General features: G+C 42.0%; 2 protein-coding genes across 2 annotated transcripts; both read right to left on the bottom strand.

Annotated features, from left to right (window-relative positions):
* Window positions 1-305: 305 nt before the first annotated feature.
* Window positions 306-5720, bottom strand: spdl1 (spindle apparatus coiled-coil protein 1). The gene is made up of 14 exons (XM_041048715.1): window positions 5641-5720; window positions 4924-5085; window positions 4532-4708; window positions 4029-4223; window positions 3712-3861; window positions 3377-3475; window positions 3165-3275; window positions 2927-3067; window positions 2634-2740; window positions 2224-2344; window positions 2054-2120; window positions 1694-1885; window positions 1505-1583; window positions 306-955 (listed from the first exon to the last, which is right to left on the bottom strand). The coding sequence occupies exons 2-14, from the start codon at window positions 5083-5085 to the stop codon at window positions 808-810; spliced, it is 1749 nt and encodes a 582-aa protein (XP_040904649.1). The 5' UTR covers window positions 5641-5720; the 3' UTR covers window positions 306-807.
* Window positions 5721-6158: 438 nt separating this feature from the next.
* Window positions 6159-18482, bottom strand: trappc11 (trafficking protein particle complex subunit 11). The gene is made up of 30 exons (XM_041048690.1): window positions 18165-18482; window positions 17296-17524; window positions 16901-17070; window positions 16563-16633; window positions 16263-16377; window positions 16050-16149; window positions 15844-15917; window positions 15238-15334; window positions 14940-15073; window positions 13911-14052; window positions 13556-13649; window positions 13296-13375; window positions 12800-12878; window positions 12375-12429; window positions 11995-12140; window positions 11794-11855; window positions 11372-11504; window positions 10966-11096; window positions 10359-10484; window positions 10091-10284; window positions 9813-9961; window positions 9243-9364; window positions 8956-9075; window positions 8378-8443; window positions 7741-7897; window positions 7506-7617; window positions 7313-7404; window positions 7062-7195; window positions 6690-6860; window positions 6159-6562 (listed from the first exon to the last, which is right to left on the bottom strand). Exons 2-30 carry the CDS (start codon window positions 17500-17502, stop codon window positions 6518-6520), a joined length of 3378 nt encoding a protein of 1125 aa, XP_040904624.1. The 5' UTR covers window positions 17503-17524; window positions 18165-18482; the 3' UTR covers window positions 6159-6517.
* Between the last annotated feature and the right edge of the window lie 1650 nt (window positions 18483-20132).

The following is a 20132-nucleotide window of genomic DNA, read 5'->3' as shown; positions in this document are numbered from 1 at the left end:
GGCGTCACAGAAGGACCAGGCAAACATGACATCATCAAGTGTAATGAGTCAGTTTTATCTGTGGTCTTACATCACAACCCGCCCTCAAAGGGCTTAGTGTTTTATACATTACTCCTACTTATACACTGATTGTTTTAGATATTTACACACTAGTCTTTGTCTTCAGTGGCAATACTGGGTAAATAAAGAGCAGACTTATATGTGTGTGTGGATCAGATGAGATATACAGGTATGTGATAAGTATGTACCGGTAAAATAAATATGCTGTAAACTGCACTGTATATTGTGTATAATTTATTGCAGTTCTTAACATTTTATATATGGTTTAAAAAAAGAGAGAGATTTGTCTCCTGAATTAAAAATGATCATTCTTCGCCCTAAGACACATCTAGATATATTTCTGTAAGTTAGACTGAAAAAAACCCTTAAAGCTTAGGGTCAGGGTCCTGCCTGACATCTCAGGATAAGCAGGGGGTCACAGATATAAACCAGCATGTTTCATACCACCATGACCACTATGCAAAATAGTTTATTGCAATTTCAAATTTTTTTTTTTTAAACAAAATACTGAAGATAAACCATAACAGATGAATATTCATGTTTTAAAGAATTGGACACAGAGTACTCTGTTGCAAATGTTATTATACTGCAAGATTTAAATATACTGACAGTATAGATCAAATACAGAGAAATTAGCAGGAAAAAAGGGACAAGTAAATAGTAAAATCCAAATATCTGAATGAAAATAAAGAATGTGAGAGTTATAGCAGCGTACATATACAGCATCCACTGTGTTCCAGATGAGGCCTATTGCTGAGCACACTGGTTCTCCATACTGTTGTTGGAGCTGACGTGGATCATCTCCACTGCTTTCTGCTTCTTTACTCTCTCCTCTCTTCTGTTCCGCTGCTGGTTCTCCTCCATCTCCTTCTCTTTACAGTCAGTCATAGGAGAGCTTCAGGGACACCGACACAAAAACACAATCCAATATTACCCAATAATGTTCCTTAATTTTGCCACCTGCTTTGTTCAACTCTTAAACCAATCACTAAAGTCTTAGGGTTAGCTAAACTTGAATAATTTCCTTGTTTTGAGTTACAGCATCTGAGGTTCAAGTCCTGATGAGGACTTTAGTTGCATGTCATTTTCCTGTCAGCTCTCTAATTCTGAGCTTTAATCAGGAACATGATATAACAATATAGAATAATATCCAGGAAGCTTGAATCATTCATATGAGGGCAAATGACAAAAAGCATACATGTGTTCATTACGGTGTGATGGAATTTATTTATATCGTCTAAAACTGGCAAGACATTCAATGATTCCCACAGACACCATCTTTAGTGTATTCTGTTACTACGGTAACTCATTTGTGTCTATGCTAAAATGAGTTAAAGGGGTCTCAAACTGAAGGGAAGAGGACGGTGTAGAAAAGACAAACAGATAAATGAATGTGTGTGTTGTAAAAGAAATCCTGACCAGTGCTGACAGGACACACACTGACCTGAGGTTGGGGATCACTACAGGCTCATCTCCGCTGATCTTCACACACTTCGCAGCCCGCGGCTCAGTCGGCTCAGAACCTGTAACGTATGATGGGAATGATTAATGGTGCCGTCACATCACATGAAGCCAGCCCTTCATACTTCATACACATTGCTGTGTGCACACTGTAATATAACACTGCACACACCTTGAGTGGCGCTCAGTGCCTCGGCTGTAGGACAGATGTCAGCCTCAGGGTCTGCAGTCTTAGGTGTGACATCCGTCTCCATGGTAACGACCTGCTGCTCAACCTTTCCACATGTGGTTTCCTCAGAGGAGGGTGCGGCGTCCACAGGAAGTTTCTCTTTCTTTCTCTTCTGGATCAGATTCTTTTTTGCCTCTACAGACCAAAAAAATTGCATGAGGCAGCAACATTACCGACAGACTTTACCCTTTAAAATGCACCTGCAACAAGTCACCAGATTTCTGCCCCTTTGCTGCAGAGCTAAACCACCAGAGTCACAAGTCCAGTGTGCAAATGTGGGTTTGGTGTTATTCCTATACTTACCTTTGGGTTCATACTTGTGTTGTAGCTCCTCTACTCGCAGCTGCAGTTTGATCTTGTCACTCTGAGCCTGAAGCAGGGAACAGAAATCAACTACAATATCACACGAAAATGCATTGTCGCCTCTGAGAGAACTGACAGCAGAGGAGAGGTGCAGTCGGCAGCCTTTTTACCTGTTTGAGCAGCCGCTCAGAGGTGAAGAGCTTCCTCTCCAGCTCCAGAGCCCTCTGGCTCTCTGACAAAGACTTCATTCTCTGCAGGGAAAGCTCATCTCCCAGACGCTCTGCATCCTTACTGAGGACACACACAAGACAAATGTAAGATACAGAAAATGACATGATTACATTTGTGAAGCAAATTAGCAATGTGTTTTTGACAGCCAGAATTTCACACACACGTCTATGAAAAATACTCACATTACCAGACTAAAGGGGTCTTCCAGTGTTTTTGTGGCTTTAAAACGGATTTCTGCTACATTATAGGTAAACCACAGAAGTAACAAGAGCAGGCAGTTTTCTTTGAGGAGGTAATGTATAGTTCTACCCAGGTGAGTTACGAAGCATGATGGGTCAGTTTGACTCACACAGTGTTGTTGAGCTTCATTTTGAGCAGGTCAGTGTAGTAGGTTTCATCTTGGCCACCAGCGCCCTCTGCTGGAGTTGGATTAGATGGTTGAGATTTCAATATCACCTACACACACACACACACACACACACGCACACACACATTTTTGGTGCCTCACTTCTATAAATGTCAGTTGTTGAAAACATTAAATGTCTCCATAAGTTCATTTTACACTCATTTTTCTTTACAGTATGTCCATTTGTTTTTTTCCTTTCCAGTTACTATAGGACTTCTAGGTTAATAAGCACTTACCTCCACCTTCTCCAGTCTCTGTAGCTTAGTCATGAGATTTTGGATCTCCCCATTCTTCTCTGAGAGCATGGACTGGAGTCTCTCCAGCTGAGCAGGGTCAGCCCTGGAACCCTGAAGCTGCATCAGAGTGGCTATCTGAACCTGCACAACGCATGCGAGTCCACGGCGTCATTCTTCTCAGTTTTACACATTATCAGTATTACAGTATTAATCCTGTTGTTGTACTGACACACGGTACCTTCATGCGCTGCAGCTGCTGTTTGCTGAAGGCGTGTTGTTTCTGCAGGGACTGATACTGGACCTTCATACTGATCAGCTGTCTCTCCATCTCAGCACGCTTATCCTCCAACTGAAAATACAAAGAGTAAACACATTTCATTTTCAAGCCTTTTATGCCAAACATTTTGGTACACAATGACGTTCTCTGACGTGGCATGACTTGGTTCTTACCTCACCGAACAGAGAGTTCCCTTTGCTGTTGGGATCCTGGGCTTGCTGTAGAACCTGGTCCAACTGGATCTGGAGGTCCCGGTTCACCTCACGAGATTTCTGTGCCATGACAGACACACACACAAAGACACAGAATGTAAGTCTGCACAAATACAGACTTAAAATTAGACTTAAAATGGAACTGTTATTCCACAGTCTGTGTTGATAAATCCTGATGAACAAAAGAAGAAGAATATTATTGCACAGACCAGAGTTGAATAAACATAGAACTTAAAGACACTATGTTTTACCTGAGCTATTAACTGCACATTCTAGTTAATCTGTGCTATATTTACCTCTAACGCATTAAAACAGGAAACGGCCTCTTTCTCTCGCTCCTCCTTCTCCTCTGTGATTCGCTCCAGGTGACGCTGCAGGCTGCTATTGGTCAGCTCCAGCTGCTGCTCTCTGTACTGAGATTCCTGCAAAGTCTGCTCCAACTCCACCTGGTAGACAAAGCAAATCGCTGTATTCACTAATACAATTCTACATTACATTAAGTTGAAGGTCAAACCCTGTAGTTAAGATTTTCAGGGCATTAACAGTAACTGTACAAAAGACAGTTCCACTCCAGATACAATCAGTTTTAGCAGTTACGTCTGCCTCTCCTCACCTTAATGGCCTCCAGCTCCATGACCTTGATCTGCACCTCCATCATCTCAGACGTCATGGAGCTTTGGGTGTGTTCATTCAGAGCTTTCAGCTCCTCCATTTTGTTATTCAGAGTCTCAGTCTGCACCTCAAGTTTGTGTTTCAGCTGTTTCTCACTCAGCTGAGATTCCTCCAGAGCCGACCGAAGCCTCAGCATCTGCGAAATACAGACACACACACACACATCAGCCTTTACTTTATGGAACCAGCTGAATTACATGTAAAAAAAACATTGTTTCAAGTCACCTCCAGACCACAGGCTTTAATATTAAAAATGTCTGATGCATGACCAATGTATCAGAGATGGTGTTACGCACTCGCTGAAAGACAACATCCAAACAGTGTTACCTTAAAGTGATGGTACAGCAACTCAACAGGCCTTTTTCACAGCATTCTGACTTATGATAGTAGGAAAATCACAAGTGTTATAAATTTGTTTTGTTGGTTTGGTTTGTTTTAACGCACCTTGTTGTTGACCTCACTGAGCGCCATGCTGTGGCTCCTCTCCAGATGTTCTTGTTGTTCCTGAAGCTGCTGTCTCTGCTGGTGCTTCACACATTCATAGTCGGATTTCAGTGACTCCAGCATCCGAGTCTTCAACTCCACTTCCTTCTGCAGGGAGTACTTGTCTTGTTCGAGGGCCTGTGATCCACACATCACACAGGGACAGGTGTAGAGGTTTAAACCAATGCCTGGACAATCTACAGACCTCACTGTGAACAGTTTTCACTGGATCTGTGTGGTCCTGAAGAAATTGTTCCTGCAAAAATCTTGCCATCAAAGTTTGTTTTACAGTGGAAGCATTTTCTGAAGGGGACATCTCAAAACCTGGACACATAAAACGTACAGTGTCATACCTCAAGCGCATTGGTCATCTCCACTCTCTGTTCATCCAGTCTGTTTTGCAGTTCCATCTGCTGGTTGAGGAGATCTAAGCCAGCCTGAGCAGCCTGGTGGACCTGCTCCTCCCTCTCCCTCAGCTGGCTCCTGAGCAGCTGTATCTCCTCTTCTGCTGCCATCTGGACACGGGAGGAAAAAAGAGACGTTTGTTTCAAGACCAGTGCTTAAACTGTGCTAACACAGATGCAGCAGCTTCATACAGCTCACTGATGACATTCATTCTGTGCTAGCTTCACGTTTTCTGTTCTAACGCTGATGTTGAATAATGTGGTTAGCCGCCGTGGTTGGTGAACACCATCTCCTACATCCACTTAAAAATCGAGTGTGAATGGGGGAAAAAAATCCTTGCAGTCAAAGAGAAGATGTCCGTTAAGCACAGTACAGTCAGCTGGGACATGATATCAGCTATGAAATCCAAACAGCTAACAGAACCGCTTCTTATCACCGTCTGCCTGGTAGATACAGATGGTGTTTTATTGAATACTTAGCCCCCGATATCCCGACAATAATGGCGCTTGAGCTATTTGCCCAACTTGTTTCTTCTAACACAAAGGCGGTTAACTCTTCCTCCAACGGTCTCTCGACCGTTTAAGTTACTACAAACAGTAGGCAGTGAGAACTACTCAGTTACACGGTGGACACAGAATAACGACAACACACGAACATTTTTTTACCTCGTCAGTGAACAATCTTCTGTCAAACCCACGAACCGCCACAGTTTGAATCCAGGTCTAATGAACTATCGCGATACGAGATTTCCTAAACGACAGTTGTGCCTCTGACGGACGGGCGTAGCTGTTGTTGAATGATGTTCACTAGCGCCCTCCAGTGTCTGAGCTCCAACCAACACTTTATTGGCAGATAGTAGGAACAGGCTTTCTGACACATTTATATTTCAAATCAATGTCACTGTCCTGCTTGAAGCCCTGGAGACACAATATCCTTTTCTCATTTCCTATTTCCGTTGTCATTTTTTAAATTAGCAAACGGAGTAAACTGCACCACCGGTAATAATAATATGGTTGCTCTCCTCTAAGCTTTAATAAATTACTGCTGTCACATTTTTCCTGGAGTCATTAGCTTCTACACTTCTGTAGTGTAATGCCATGTTTGCAGGGTTAACAGACTACCTACTTGAACACTGTTAAGTCTGTGTGTGTAATAAATGCAAATGGAACAAAGCTAGTTTACATCACTTCAATTTAATTCAACCTTCATCAGATTCATTTTCCATGTATTACACTCTACCCAAATTTCCATATAATTCACACAAGATTTAAACAAGATTTTTACTGTCACATGAACATCTGTGTATCGGTTCATTCATCAGCCTCCTGTCACGCTCACATCACGTCATCACATTCACTATGAACTGAAACACTGGAAACAAATGTCTCCTGGTCGTCAACAGTTGGATTTCCTGGTGTGTTTTTACAGAACAATGTAAAACAAGTAGTGTTAATATTGTCATCTGTAAGGAATCGTACATCTAGAACAACTTAGACAATGCTGCTTTGTTCTTATATTTACAGTCAACAATTTGTCTTTTCTTCAAGCAGCAGCAATGGAGGCATCGTCCAGCTGTCGACCCTGAGGCTGACGAGAAAGAAAGAAAGAAAGAAAATTATACCTTGGAACAACGCTAGATATATTCACATTCACATAACAGTGAGTAAGGGGAGGTGCTAGCTCAGTGGTGTGTTTGCATTTCTGTGTGCATTACCTTGACAAAGATGCGTTGAGGCAGGAAGCGTCTCAGTGTGTGTGTGTTGGTGGTGGTCGGGCAGCGGGGCAGGCTGATGTTAAGCTGGGGCAGTGTTTGGTAACCAGCCATCAGTGGGTAGTAGTTATACAGCATCTGCTGCTCTGAGCCAGGAAGGATACGGAGACGCACCTGCACGCACACACACATCCACACACCCTATAAATATGTCTTCTTCTTCTCCATGTATTCCTTACTCAAATATATACTTTAAATGTCTGCAGGGTGAATAAAGGTGGTGCCAGGTAAACTGTGTGAAAACTGTAATCAAATTCAAAACCTGGAACTACTCCTGGGTCTCCAGTTAAGCTTGGCTTGAGAGAACAGCTGTACCTGTTTGAGTCCAGAGAACATGAAGGCATCCGAAGGTTCGACAGCCATCTCCACCTCCTGCACCAGAGCTGTTCTGTTCTCTATGTGGTAACGAACTGGAAGAGACTCTCTGACTCGTCCAAATGATGGTAAATCTACACACAAAAAAAACACAGACCAAAAAAAAAAAAAAACACGCAGAGAGAAAATGATACCATTCAATACAACTGGTGAAACTGTTGTTGACATGTGATGTCTGGGAGTATACTGACCAGCATGGATGTAGAGAGGGACAGACTCCAGGATGACATGAGGTAGAGTGACTGTAGTCTGGATGAGAGGACTGTCTGCACTGGGGGGACTTCTGTCCAACAGAGTCGAAACAGAGTTAAAACTGTACGAGCCTTTCATATTCGCCCATCACTCAACAACATCCCCTCAAAGTGTGCGTCTGAGTACACATACCTCCTCCATGATATCAAGTACTGTCCTGTAGCCACTGTGTTATTGCTGTTGGTCACTGGTGGACATTGGAGACAGAAACACTCACTGGCACACTCACCTGTCTGCAAAACCACTGAACAGATACACACACACACACACTGTTATAGTCATGATTTACATTTCACTTTTGAATTACAGCTATGAATCTAATAATAATATAACTTTGTAATATAACTTTTAAAACTCAGTCAGATACCTTCCTGTAGCTGTGACTGAAGCTGTGGTGTGTTGCTGGTCATAGTTTGGAGCTGCAGAGAGGAGGAGGCCAACAGAAGAGGCCACGGAGACGAGGAGAAGATGTCTGTCATCAACAGGAAGGGAATGTCCACTGCTACCCGGTCCAATGGCTCAAACTGCAATCATACAAACACCCAGGGACAGCAATGGTACCACTTCTTATTACTCTCATCAGCCATGAATCAAGAATTGGATGCCTGCTACATAACAATCATGTTGTGGCTAACAGTGTAAACCAACCATCTGAACACTGTCAACATGGTTCTGTTTTTTTTTTTTTTCTTTTTATCAGTTCCCTCTGAAGGACACTGCTGAAACAAGACAATGTTAAAACCTAGTATATGGCTGGACTGCATATGGACAATGTGCAAAATTCTCAATAGAAAGTAGCGAAAGCCTGAAAAGTTGCTAAACGTCGTCAGATGACGCAATATGCTTACTAGCCTAGAATGACATCATTGTGTTGTGTCTAAATTGTCAGCTGGTTCCAGCCAAGCAATGGCACAGCTTCATCACTCAGGGTCTGTCACATGACCCACCTTAGTACACCTGATTCGTTATACCTAACTGATGAAGCATGAGTTATATATACACACCTTGGTCGATACAAACTTGACGGACACCTCAAATGGGACTACTGTCTCTATGGTAACAGTTTCATCCTGGAAAACAACAGAGCAAGAGAAGAATAGACCGGGTAAGAAACGAAGCACTCAGATCTAAAACAAAAAAAAAAAATAAAAATGCACAGCACAACATGGAAACCACTAAACATGTGAAATGGGCAGTGGAAATAGAGTCAAGTGTTAGCTGTGTCTGCCAGTTTTGCTAACGTTAGCTTGCTAACTAGCCAGCAGCCAGATCAGCGATCAGGCTGTGGTGATTCTATCATTCGGTGTGGTTAGAGGGATAGAAATATTTAGATTTTTCAAGTTGGTACTGCTAGTCAAACACTGGGCTGATATGTAGCTATTAGCTGTGTTAGCTGTAGCCAGAAGACAAGTCCTGGTAGCAAGACCTGATTAAGCTTAAGTAGAGGCCACACTGTGAATGGGCTGCTGATTACAGCAAACATGTCCGTCTGATCAGCACGTAGCTATCTTCTTTTACCAGACAGCAGTCTCTAGAGTGGCTCTATGGCTCACTCAGATGGTGCAGTGACACAGTTCTCTACCTTATGACATTTGCAGACAATCTGTCGTCCTTCCACTGTGGTATCGATGCTGTAGGCCACGTGGAACAGGAACACCCTTGGTCCAGTCGACACACACCTCACATATACACATTTCTCCAACTAGAAAGAAATACACGCAAACACAGAGTTACAGCTTTTCACTGTGGGGAGGCTGAAGCTGTAGGCAAACACGTGTAGGTACAGTACACAAAATGCTGTGTTATATGAGTTATATGAGTTTCTCAGGAGAATGAATGTTAAACATGTCATTTGGAATGCGTCTGTACCTTCTCGCCTGGTTTCAGGTCTCCCAGGGGTACGTCAGGGAGCAAAGCAGGCGCAGTGTCGTCACAAACCTTTGAGCCATCGAGTGTTACGTGCGTGGTCTGGCCTAGATTAGCATCCTGGCCTGGACAGACCAATTAAGACAAACATAAAGTTTTGAGAAGTTCTTTCTGAGAGTGAAACAAGGTCATCAACATGAGTCTTATGTCTCATGTTGATGACCTGAATTCAGGTCAGTATGGCACAATCATAGTGAAAATGGTGCTGGTTTGAACCATGCTAACGGGACTTTTTTACATGTTGGGCTGTACATTTACACATAAATGTACAGGAAATGTAAAGTGTTACAATGTGCTAATAACTTTTTTCAGGGCTCTGACTGGCCAGCATGACTTTGCGGTTTAAGGTTATATCACTGTTGGTTTGGCATGCTGCTGACAGCAGTTTCTTTCATTTTCAAGTGGACGGAGATTTTTCTTTTAAACTGATTGTGTGAGCAGAATTTTTTTTTAAAGAACGAAGCAGGAAAATCCCTGTTTGAATCAATACGTGCGGACTGGGTCCTGGTGTACCTGGTTTGAGGCCAGCCGTCAGTTTGACATCCTTTGCCACAGCCTCCTCCTGTGACTGGACAGTGAGGCCGATGCAGTACATTTCATTGTTGAGTGCAGGAGGCTGATGGTTCAGCTGAACCGAGATCTTTGGGACTCTGGAGATGATCCTAAACACACAAACTCAACATTTCACATTCCTGTTGAAATCAGCGTAGTGTGAACTGTGAAAAGTGATAGGTGATGGAATATTATTTCCAGGAATACTGGGATTGTATTGTGTCTGAACCAAGCCTCACATGGTGCTGTGCTGCATGATCAGGCTGTCCCAGTCCAGCTCTGGCCGTGTGTCCAAACCTCGCCCCCATCTGCGTGACGACCTGCTGGCCTGCAAGGCTTCATGGGTAGAGGCTGCATCGCCACCCGCCCCTCTCCAGCTCAGGAACACACAGCGGCCATTCTCACTGCCCAACATCACCTCAATACCTGTCATCTAAATGAAAACAGAGTCAGCAACAATTTCTCTCTCATTCTCTCTGACATACACACACACACACACAAACTCACCTCGATCTTCTTGCCAACGTCTTCAGTCTTTGCTACAAAGCTGAAATTGTAGCATTTGGTTTTCCCCGGCAACAAGCTCATTCTCTCCTGCTCTGAAGACTCCACCATACACCACTGGTTGTACTCCTATACACACAAACACATTATTTTTGGCATTTAAGAGAGAACAAAAATACTTTGTGTTTTTTTTTTTTCTTTTTTTTCCCTTAAATAGTTAGGAAATCAACTTATGGTTACTGATTCAAATTACAGGACTGGGTGGGCTCTCCCCTTCCTCAAAAGAACTGATGTCAAATTTCCTTGGGCTACAGTCTTGCATTTTTTCATTACTATTTTTTAAATATATTTGCCCTTAGACAAAGTCCCAAATTATGACTGGAAATAAAGGTAAGGTACATTTATGATGCACCTGTCTGTTCAGAACTTGTTCCTACATTTGTCCAAAACAGATCACACAGTTAGAATACAGCAACTGTTTATACAACATGAATACCACCCCTTAAAAATTCATGTTCCTGCAGCATCCGAAGGCCAGCTATTCGAAGGTTCTTTTCTATGATGATCCTGTACATCCTGCTAGTGTTTTCTGTATGTTTATGTGTGTTACCTGGTTACTGAGGCTGACGGCCAGCTTGTTAAGCGATACAGGATGAGGACAGTCAGCTCGAAGGAAGACCTGTAGTTGGATGGGCTGGTCCACATGGAAACTGGGAGAGCAGAACCTGGCCTTACACTGGACTGGAGTCAGAGAGAGTAAGAAATGTTAGAGAAACCTATGTGCTCTTAAAAAATGATTTACAATCTCCATATATAATTGTGAGTTTTATACAAGAACGCAGCTATATGCTTTAAACAAGAACATTCCTTCAGAAACTCCCTCTTCGTTACCCTTAATGCACGATGCATAACTTTTCTCATTGTTTGCAAACCTCCATGTAGATTAAATGCATGGAGGAAAGTAATTAAACAGTATATTGGTCTTTGAGTGAAAGCATGTGTGTGTGAAGACTAACGGAATGGTATGTAGTCCTGCACTTCTATAGTGAGCTCATTTGATCCGGCTAAAGCCATGCGGTCGTTCCACAGCGACCTGGCTGCGCTGACAGAGGACAGATCACACTCCGGCTCAGCGTCAGGAGCCTCCTTCTGATGGAGGGATAAGAGAAAGACAGAAACAGAGGGGCAGGAAACAGTGGGAGAAAGCAAGAGAATAAAATGAATTCTGTGTTTGCATGTCTTGGCTGACCGCGGCCAAGTGTGGGACAGATAAAGTACAATAAGAGACAATCCATTTCAGTCAGAAGCTCACTTCATGGACCAGCATTATACCATGTACAACAGTTATTAACTTCATACATTTTAATACTGAATCCACACATTGCTTTGTGGTTAACTGAACATTATGTGTTGAGCCAAATGGAGTCCATCGACTCACCATCAGGACTTTGATGAGATTCTTCTCAATCCTCGCCTTCTGCTCCTCCTTCAGTGTTGAAGCTAGACAGGAAGTTAACAAAATCACTGTGTTTTCCAGAGTGGAGCACAAAACGATGCACAGCTCAACTAACTGGATTTAATCTATCCTACAAGAGGTGGATAAGAGTGATGAGCCACGGACGGATCAGTATTTGCTTACCTCTGCCCAGGAGCTCCATGCAGTATATGATGTAGTCTTTAACACTGGCCATCAGATAAGCACAGCGCAGAGCTGTGGTCAATATGGCCGTCAGGAGCCCCCACCATCGCTCTGTACGGTAGTCACACATCACGTAGTCCAAGAGCCTGTTAACGTAACACACACACACACACACACACACATGCACACACTCAGTCACCTCGCACCATTTAGAGATTTGAAAGACTTTTAAAGACTGGCTCCTCACTCATTTACCATCCACTTCCCACTGAGGATGTGTACAGAAACTAAAGTACGGTGCCCGGGTGTTTCTCTGAACACTGACATGAATATCAGAGGGCAGAAGTGTCTTTTACAAACAGGTAGGTCTTGTTCCTTACTTCAGGGCTTTGGTGTAGTCTTTAGCGTGGTAGTACTCCTCTCCCATCTGCACCACTAAGACACAGACAGAGAGATCAGAGTGATGAGGTTAAACAAAGTTTTAACAAAACAACAAAGACTATATATCAGTGCCAAGATGAGCTCTCTTCATCATGTGATCACCAAATGTGTACCTGAGGGACGTAGGTGTTATATGAGGTTCTACACGTGAAAAGGGAAATGCAATGATAGAAAACAGAGAGGCATTGTTTGTAAAACTGATTACTAAACACAAAGAGTGGAATCAGTTACAGTGTTTTCAACAATAATGAAATACAGCGCTCCTCATTTTGCTGACGGATGATTTAGGAACCTCCTGTAGAGCTACTAGAAGCATTTTAGTAAAAAGGACCCGTGGAGATTAAAAGAGCACAATAATACTCACTGAGGTGGCTCTTCATTCGGGGGCACTTGTACTTCTTAAACTGGGCGACAGCATTGCTGAGAAGTGCTATGATCAGCTCCTGTCAGGTCACAGGCAGAGGAGAGGAGCATGTTTTCATACACAGTACAGCCTGACAGTAGCTGTTAGCAGTAGCTGTGGGGGTAAACACTGCAAGGAAATTTGATCTCAGAAGATCAATATTTAACATCAACAGCAGCGTCTTTCTCAAGAGAGTGTAGATTTGAGTGTAGTTTTGCCCCTGGTACTTGGAATATTTTGTTCCTTTTTTTAAAAACATTCTCACTAGGAGAAAAGCACCAACTCAACTTAGAAATCCCCAAGGGATTAATAAAGTTCTATCTATCTATCTATCTATCTATCTAGTATTTAAAGTTATAAGGTGTAGGATTTTTTAAAACCTTGTTCTTCTAGCATCAAAAAAGACAAACAGACAGTAATGGATGCCTTTACACATAAACTACACCAGCGTACTTACAGAATGTGGTACATCTCTCTCTTTAATCTGCAGGGCCAGAATCCCTGTCTTCTCCTTCTCTGCATCTGGAGGATCAATACCTGAAGAACAGACGACACAGAGGTTTTGCCCATGCATTTCTAACATCATGTCATCATCATCACCATTTTTATGTTACAATGCTGTGCTCTAAATGATGCTATCTAACACTTTGTCTCACAACACTTTTTTTTTAATAAAGCTTTACTCCTTCATTAGAAAAAGAGTGTGTTAGTCCCTACTCTGGTGTCCTTGTCGCCATGGTCTCTGCCCATAGAAGTCCAGTCCTCCGCTCTGGGTGTCCAGTGGATCAGGGGAGGGGTAACTCGCTCCTGCCTAGAAACATAAACCGTCAATTGATCATTCAGGTAATTATGGCTAAAGTAGTATCTGTCATTCATGTCAAATTTAAGGTGGTAAATAAAGTGTTGATATTTTTCTGCAACTAAATTATTCCGATTTATTGAGAGCTAACGCTATAGTGCACGTGCAGCTGTAGTAACTGATGTGCCAATACAATCTGTAGTGGCAGTACTAGCAGTAGTGTTGCTGGTCGTCACAGCTGAAGAGGTTTTATACCAGCAGCAGTATTATCACCTGACAGAGCTGCTGTGCCATCTGCTTCCTCTCCTGGCTGTAACAAGCAGCCTGCTGGTAGTAGAAACCAGGGTTCTGGGTCTGGATGGCTGTCAGCCCCAGTTTTATCGCTTCATCAAACAGCTCACCAAACGACTGGAACCTGACAGGAAATAACACATGAACGACAGGAAGAGTTGGTGGCACGACCTATGGTCATCAGAGGCAGGAATAAGAACTAGATCCTGGCACAAATATATTGTGATAACAAATTGTTTATGGAAGATAACTGTGTTTTAAAAATACTTTTGTTCACAATGTCTTCATAAATTCTCCCAATTACCCCTTTGAAACCTGCTCTGTTGTACAGAGTGGTTATCTGAGTTAGCGTAGCCTTTCTGTCAGCTCCAATCAGTCTGACCTCTGACCTCTCCCATCAACCAGGTGTTTCCGTCCTCAAAGCTGCTGCTTCACTGGATGTTTTTTGTGTGTTTCACAAACACTCAAACCAACAATCACTCAGTCACAGTCACTGAGATCACATTTTTTCATTCTGATGTTTGATGTGAACACTAACTGAAGATCCTGACCTGTATCTGCAGGATTTTATGGAGGAGCAGTTTTCAATAAACATAAAAAGAGAAACATTAAATGACAGCAGCACAACACAGCAGGACAATGGCTATGTCTATATCTCCAACCATGTTCCAAGGATTATTAACAGGTGGAACAAGTCATTCATTCACTGCTGCTGTTTTGGTAACGTAACATTACACTATGCTCCATCTGCTGTTGTTATTTGGCCATTGCATGTTTCCTGTTTCCTTTAACGGCCCATTCCATTAATGGAGTTTAAAAACTAACGTTACAGCCTGTTGGAGGATGTTGAACTGTACTCTGTTATACTGAGAGGTGTGCCCAATATTTTGTCAACCTTAATTCATATAGATGGGATAGACTTGTCCACAAGACAAGGACTGGTTTGCTAAAAAAAAAAAAAAAAACTAATGCTGCAGTGTTTAATTGTGTGCTGCAGTGTGTGTATCTTACTGTTTAGACATCCATGCAGAATGTTCGAATGCCAGTTCGGCACTGCCAATCTTCTTTTTACACAGGTCAATGTGCTTCCTGAACTGGGCTATAGCATCTAGAGGAGTGTTATGCTGGAAACACAGACGACAGATCTAAAGAAACAGGAGAGGGAGAGAGACATTAATAATAAATAATAATATTCATATATTTTCATAAAAATTTGCATTTTTATATATTTTTATTTGGTTGCCTCTAAAAATATCTGCCAGACCCAGCACACACACATTTCACTCCACCAGTGCCAAGAAGAACATACCTTATAGTTGATGAATCCAGCCATAGTTTTGATTTCCAACATGTTGGTCTCATGGGCTCTGAGCTCATGGACAAGACTGTATGCAGTTCTGTAATACCTATACAAAAAAAAAACACAATCATACTCATAAAACAGCCCAGGTACAAGCTAATGTTTAAGAGCTGGTAAAAAATAATTATTCTTCATAGGTCTTGGTGAGTAAAGGAATGAAGTCTGAACATTTCTTGACTGGTAATTAAACAGCTGTTCATGATTATGTTGACTATATAGCAACAAACAGCTCCTTTACATAGCTGAAGTAAGCCATTAAGTGGAAGACTTCATATACTGTGAATAACAAGAGTAAAAATTCAATTCAATTCATCATGTCAGTTTTTCAGTATTGCTTGTTTTACACAAACTTGGGCCACAATGGTAGTAAAACGTTATGTTACCATAAGCCCAAATGTTTAAATATGTTGGCACACAACAACCGTACCATCTTAGGGTTTTTATTCACTTCAACTTGTCAGTGTAAGCTGTATAGAAAACATTGCTGCTGTCTAAGTTCATAATGTCCTCGTGTGTCAGTAGAAATAAATTGGGAATCTGTGGCCTCAGACTCACTTGAGAGCATTCTGCGTGTCCTGCTTCAGCTCACTGAAGAAAGCGATTTTGAACTGGTGTCTGACAAACAGCAGCTGGAAACACAGAGAGGGATCTGCTTTGAGAAGCTTTGTACACTGTAGTTATTCTGCATTCATTGGCACAGATTTTTTTTTTTTTTTACCTTCTCTACTTTCAGTTAGTGGCCGTAGTGTGGTTTTACCTACCTGGTGTGTCGTCTTGTTAAGGAACTCCTTGTGCGATTTGACGCGACGAATCTCAGTGTAGTAGTACGTCTGAGCGTGTTCATAGAAGGCGTTCTCCAACCTGCAGAATCACAGTCATTGTCTGAATGGGAGAGTGCCAGGCCTGTAACTTTAGCTTCCAGCTTTACCCTCCAGTACCACTGCTGGCTATACAGTATTTACTAGATTAACTACCTTATAATGTAGCCCACCAAGTGGTCGGTGTGCGGCAGTACGAAGAGACTCTTGCCAGACAGATCACAGGCATTACAAAGAGCTGATGCTCTCTCTGACGCTACGAGGTCCTCTCCTGTACAAACATGAGGAATACCGATGGTTTAGCTTGATAAAGAGGATCACAATAAATGTGCAATAAAACAAAGATGTCATACATATTCCTGTGTGTTGTTTGAAATCACAGAAGACACTGCCACACTGTGAAACTGGTGTGGATGAGATGTGTCTGATCCAATATGATTCAGTGGAAGCCTTTACCTGGAGGTAGTGGAGTTTTCTTCTGGATTAGAACCACCGCTACCTTGGTGTTCCTGCCCTGAAGACTGGTCCTAAAGACAAACAAACATAATACAGATGACAATTTACTGTGGTTATGTTTCTGCTTGGGATGTGCAGGTGTTGGCTATATAAAATCCAATCTGTTCCCATTACTTATGAACTTATAAACTTGATGGCAGTTAAGACAATGCTAATCAAACATAGAAACGGTTCAGAAACCTGAACAAGTAACATAGACAGGTCAAGCCTGTAGCATCTTACTTGCTTTCTCACTGTCAACAAAACCTTTTTTGGAAGGAAATCAAAGACAAACTGACCTGACAATCTCCACTTTAGTGGCACATTCAGACTGTTTCTCTTTCCACTGTGGATCGTCCCAATCCAGCTCATAAAAGAGAACAACCAGAGCAGGTACCAGGTTCAGATGCTTATTCATCCAGCCTGTTTTCAGGATGCCTTTGGGGATATACCACTCATAGGATGTTCGCTAGACAGGCAGACAGAGAAACACTCAGAGAAAAAAAAAAGTCCACATACAACACATGGACTATAACACGGTTCTCACATAAAAAGACAAAGCTGCACAAAGTTTTTTCCCCAACATCTTAGCACTGACACAGAAATCTGCAAGTGAGTAAATACAAACAGAGACTGTGTTCCAATCACAGGTCATCTGTTGAAATGACACTGAAAATCTCCATCCACCACTCACCTTAGTACGACATTTGGGGTACTCGTGGTCTCCTGGGAGCACCTTGAAAGAGATGGGGACTCTGTCTGCTCGACGGTTTGCACAGAAGGCGTCCCAGATAGCTCGGTGCACAGCATTGTACACCACATCCAGACCGGTTAGAGCTACAAAGGCCATAGGCCGACAACATAGCTCTGGAGGAAACTCCCACTGGGAACCTGCCATCATGATGGTTCAACAATGGATACCCCTACACGAAACATCACAGGTGTCAGGATAGTGGTAACTGGATAAAATGAGTAATTTCAGGGTTCCTGTGTATGTTAAAATGTATTTAAAGAAGCATGATTAAGAACAGAATACAACATAAACCATTACAATAAACACAAAAGGGACAAAAACTGAATAAGGTATTGTTAACCTGACTATAACTAAACTTTGTAACATTCATTTCGTGTGGGACATCAGCGGAATATCACTGGATAATTACAAAACAAAACGCTAATCGAAGCACCAACCATGAACAGACAGAGGCTTTATGGGGAACAACTTGCAGGTCACAAGACTTGAAGGCTCGCACTAGATGAGCACAGTGAAGCTAATTAGCTGCTAACAGTGACACTTGTTTATGTCGTTAAAATTGGAGCTCGGCTATTTTACGTCCGTCTAGACGTGGAGACATTGCTCGCCCATATAGCACTCTACTGTACATTCTTAAAGTGGGTAACATGTTATATTTTATAGAAACCGTTAAACGAAAGCGGAAGTGAGATACCCTAGCTCGGCTTAAGCTACTAACATTACTGTTGCCCTGTTAGCATCCTCAATAAGCACGTATGAAAATGTCACTGAGTATGTCAACTCAGGGATACGTTAAGACAGCAACATACCTCAGATGCATTACTTCAAGTGAACTGGTAACGGTGCTAGGTACAGCTAGCCTGGTCCAACTAGCAAGCTGCTCTTCACAGATTGCTAGCAAACCGGTTAGCGTTAGCTAGTGGGCGAGGTTGCAAATCTAACAAGCAAATAAACGTCAGTGCAGTTTTCGTTTCAGGCTGCCTGACTTCGTTTCAGTCAAGTCCCAACTCTGTTCACCATTTGACAGCTAGTCACCGATGTGTCAACCTCGACAGAGCCAGAAAGTAGCAGATTAGTTCTACAGCTGTTGTTGAAGCAACAACAAACTAGCTAGCTAGTTAGCTGCCTTAGGCATAACTTCAATAAAACTTCCGGTTTGACCTTTCAAAATAAAAGGACCATCCAAAAAATGCATTATTTGCAAATGACTACATCAATTAACCAAAAACAAACAAACAAACAAACAAACAAACAAAAAACCGCAACATCTGGCATAATCTGTTCATCGTGTTAGTGTTGATGAGTTTCTGACAAGTGTCCTGAGTAATTCGCCCTCCATAACAGCAGATGGCGCTAAGAGTCAATTTAAACACGCCGGGAGGTTGAGCAGAGCAAAACCGATTGAACAGCCACTGTGGACAAGCGAATGACAGGTTTCTATGGACAAGAAATTGGCTCAAAATGTGAATTACATAATTATAAATGAAAAATAAGATCACGTGTACAGTGATTTGTGTGTCAGTTTGGGTACTCACAAAGGCGTGTTCCAATCCACGCACAAATACCAAGCAATTGGAGCACAAATGCAAACATCAACACAACTTGAATGAATATTGATATTTTATGTACAGAGTTTTACCTTCAGGTTCACAGATCTGATCATTTTCACTTTCAAAAAGCTTCTTCTGTAAACAAATGTCTAAAAACTTGTAAAAGTTCCAGGTGGGTTATTTACTGACATATATCATGTTGCAGAATAAAACAAAAATGCCACTGACAAAGACTGTTACACTGTAACAATCTTTGTCCTAGAACTGTTATTGTAACACTTCATTAAATTTGGATATTTTTCAGGCGAGAGAGTGACCATTTAGAGTTCAAATACGTGGTCAGTTTGTCCAAATATGGAGGGTGAGCTCGATGTATATTTATGTGAGAAGAGAGAACCGGTTACGGAATGCCAGTTGGACTAAAGACATATTTGCAAGTGGGTAAGGCCAAATGAGGAATCAACTGAGTCCACACTGACGGCTGAGGGCTTTATTTCCAGTCAGGCTTGACTATTGTAAGGCACTGCTCACAGGAATATCTGCAGCTGCCAGAGTTTTAACTGGAGAAAGTAAAAACCACCATGTAAGACCTGTGCTGAGGTCCAGTGCATTTTAACGCTTTGTTTAAAATGTCTTTTTTTTCAGGCCCTGCATGGTCTGACACCCCAATACCTCTCTATAACTTAAATACGTTAAATAAATTATTAAAATTACTTTAAATAAATAAATTGTTCTGAGGACCAGTCAGTGTTTATACAGGTGTTTTGTTCAATTCTATCAACATAAAGGAGAACAAATGTAATAACACATTTTTTAGACATAATGATACTTTGCCCTGCAGCTTCTTGAAGCCAGTCAAATTGGAGTAATCACTTTGAGAGCATTAATTGGGAATGCCTTTGGACTTACTATAACAAATATTTTGTCAAGAATATAGTTGAAACTGAACTCAACTTTCACCAGTTGAAGCTTGAAATCACAGTGAACTCTGAAACACTCCCCTTGTGTTCTAACTGACTCATAGCGCCACCTGCTGTGGTGGAGGGCGAGTGACTGAGGATCGCAGTCTATGCTGAGGACACTTGTCAGAAAATCATCAGCACATTCACGGCGGAAAGATTGAGGCAAAAGTCACGTGCTATTTTTAATTTTTATTTATTTATTTATTTAGTCTTTGTAGGACATTTTTTTGTACTTGGAAGTCCTGCTGTATATTTGTGTATTTGT

Source organism: Toxotes jaculatrix, chromosome 10 (genome assembly GCF_017976425.1).
Source record: "Toxotes jaculatrix isolate fToxJac2 chromosome 10, fToxJac2.pri, whole genome shotgun sequence".
Classification (NCBI taxonomy): Eukaryota; Metazoa; Chordata; class Actinopteri; family Toxotidae; genus Toxotes; species Toxotes jaculatrix.
This window is presented reverse-complemented; position numbering and strand designations above follow the sequence as displayed.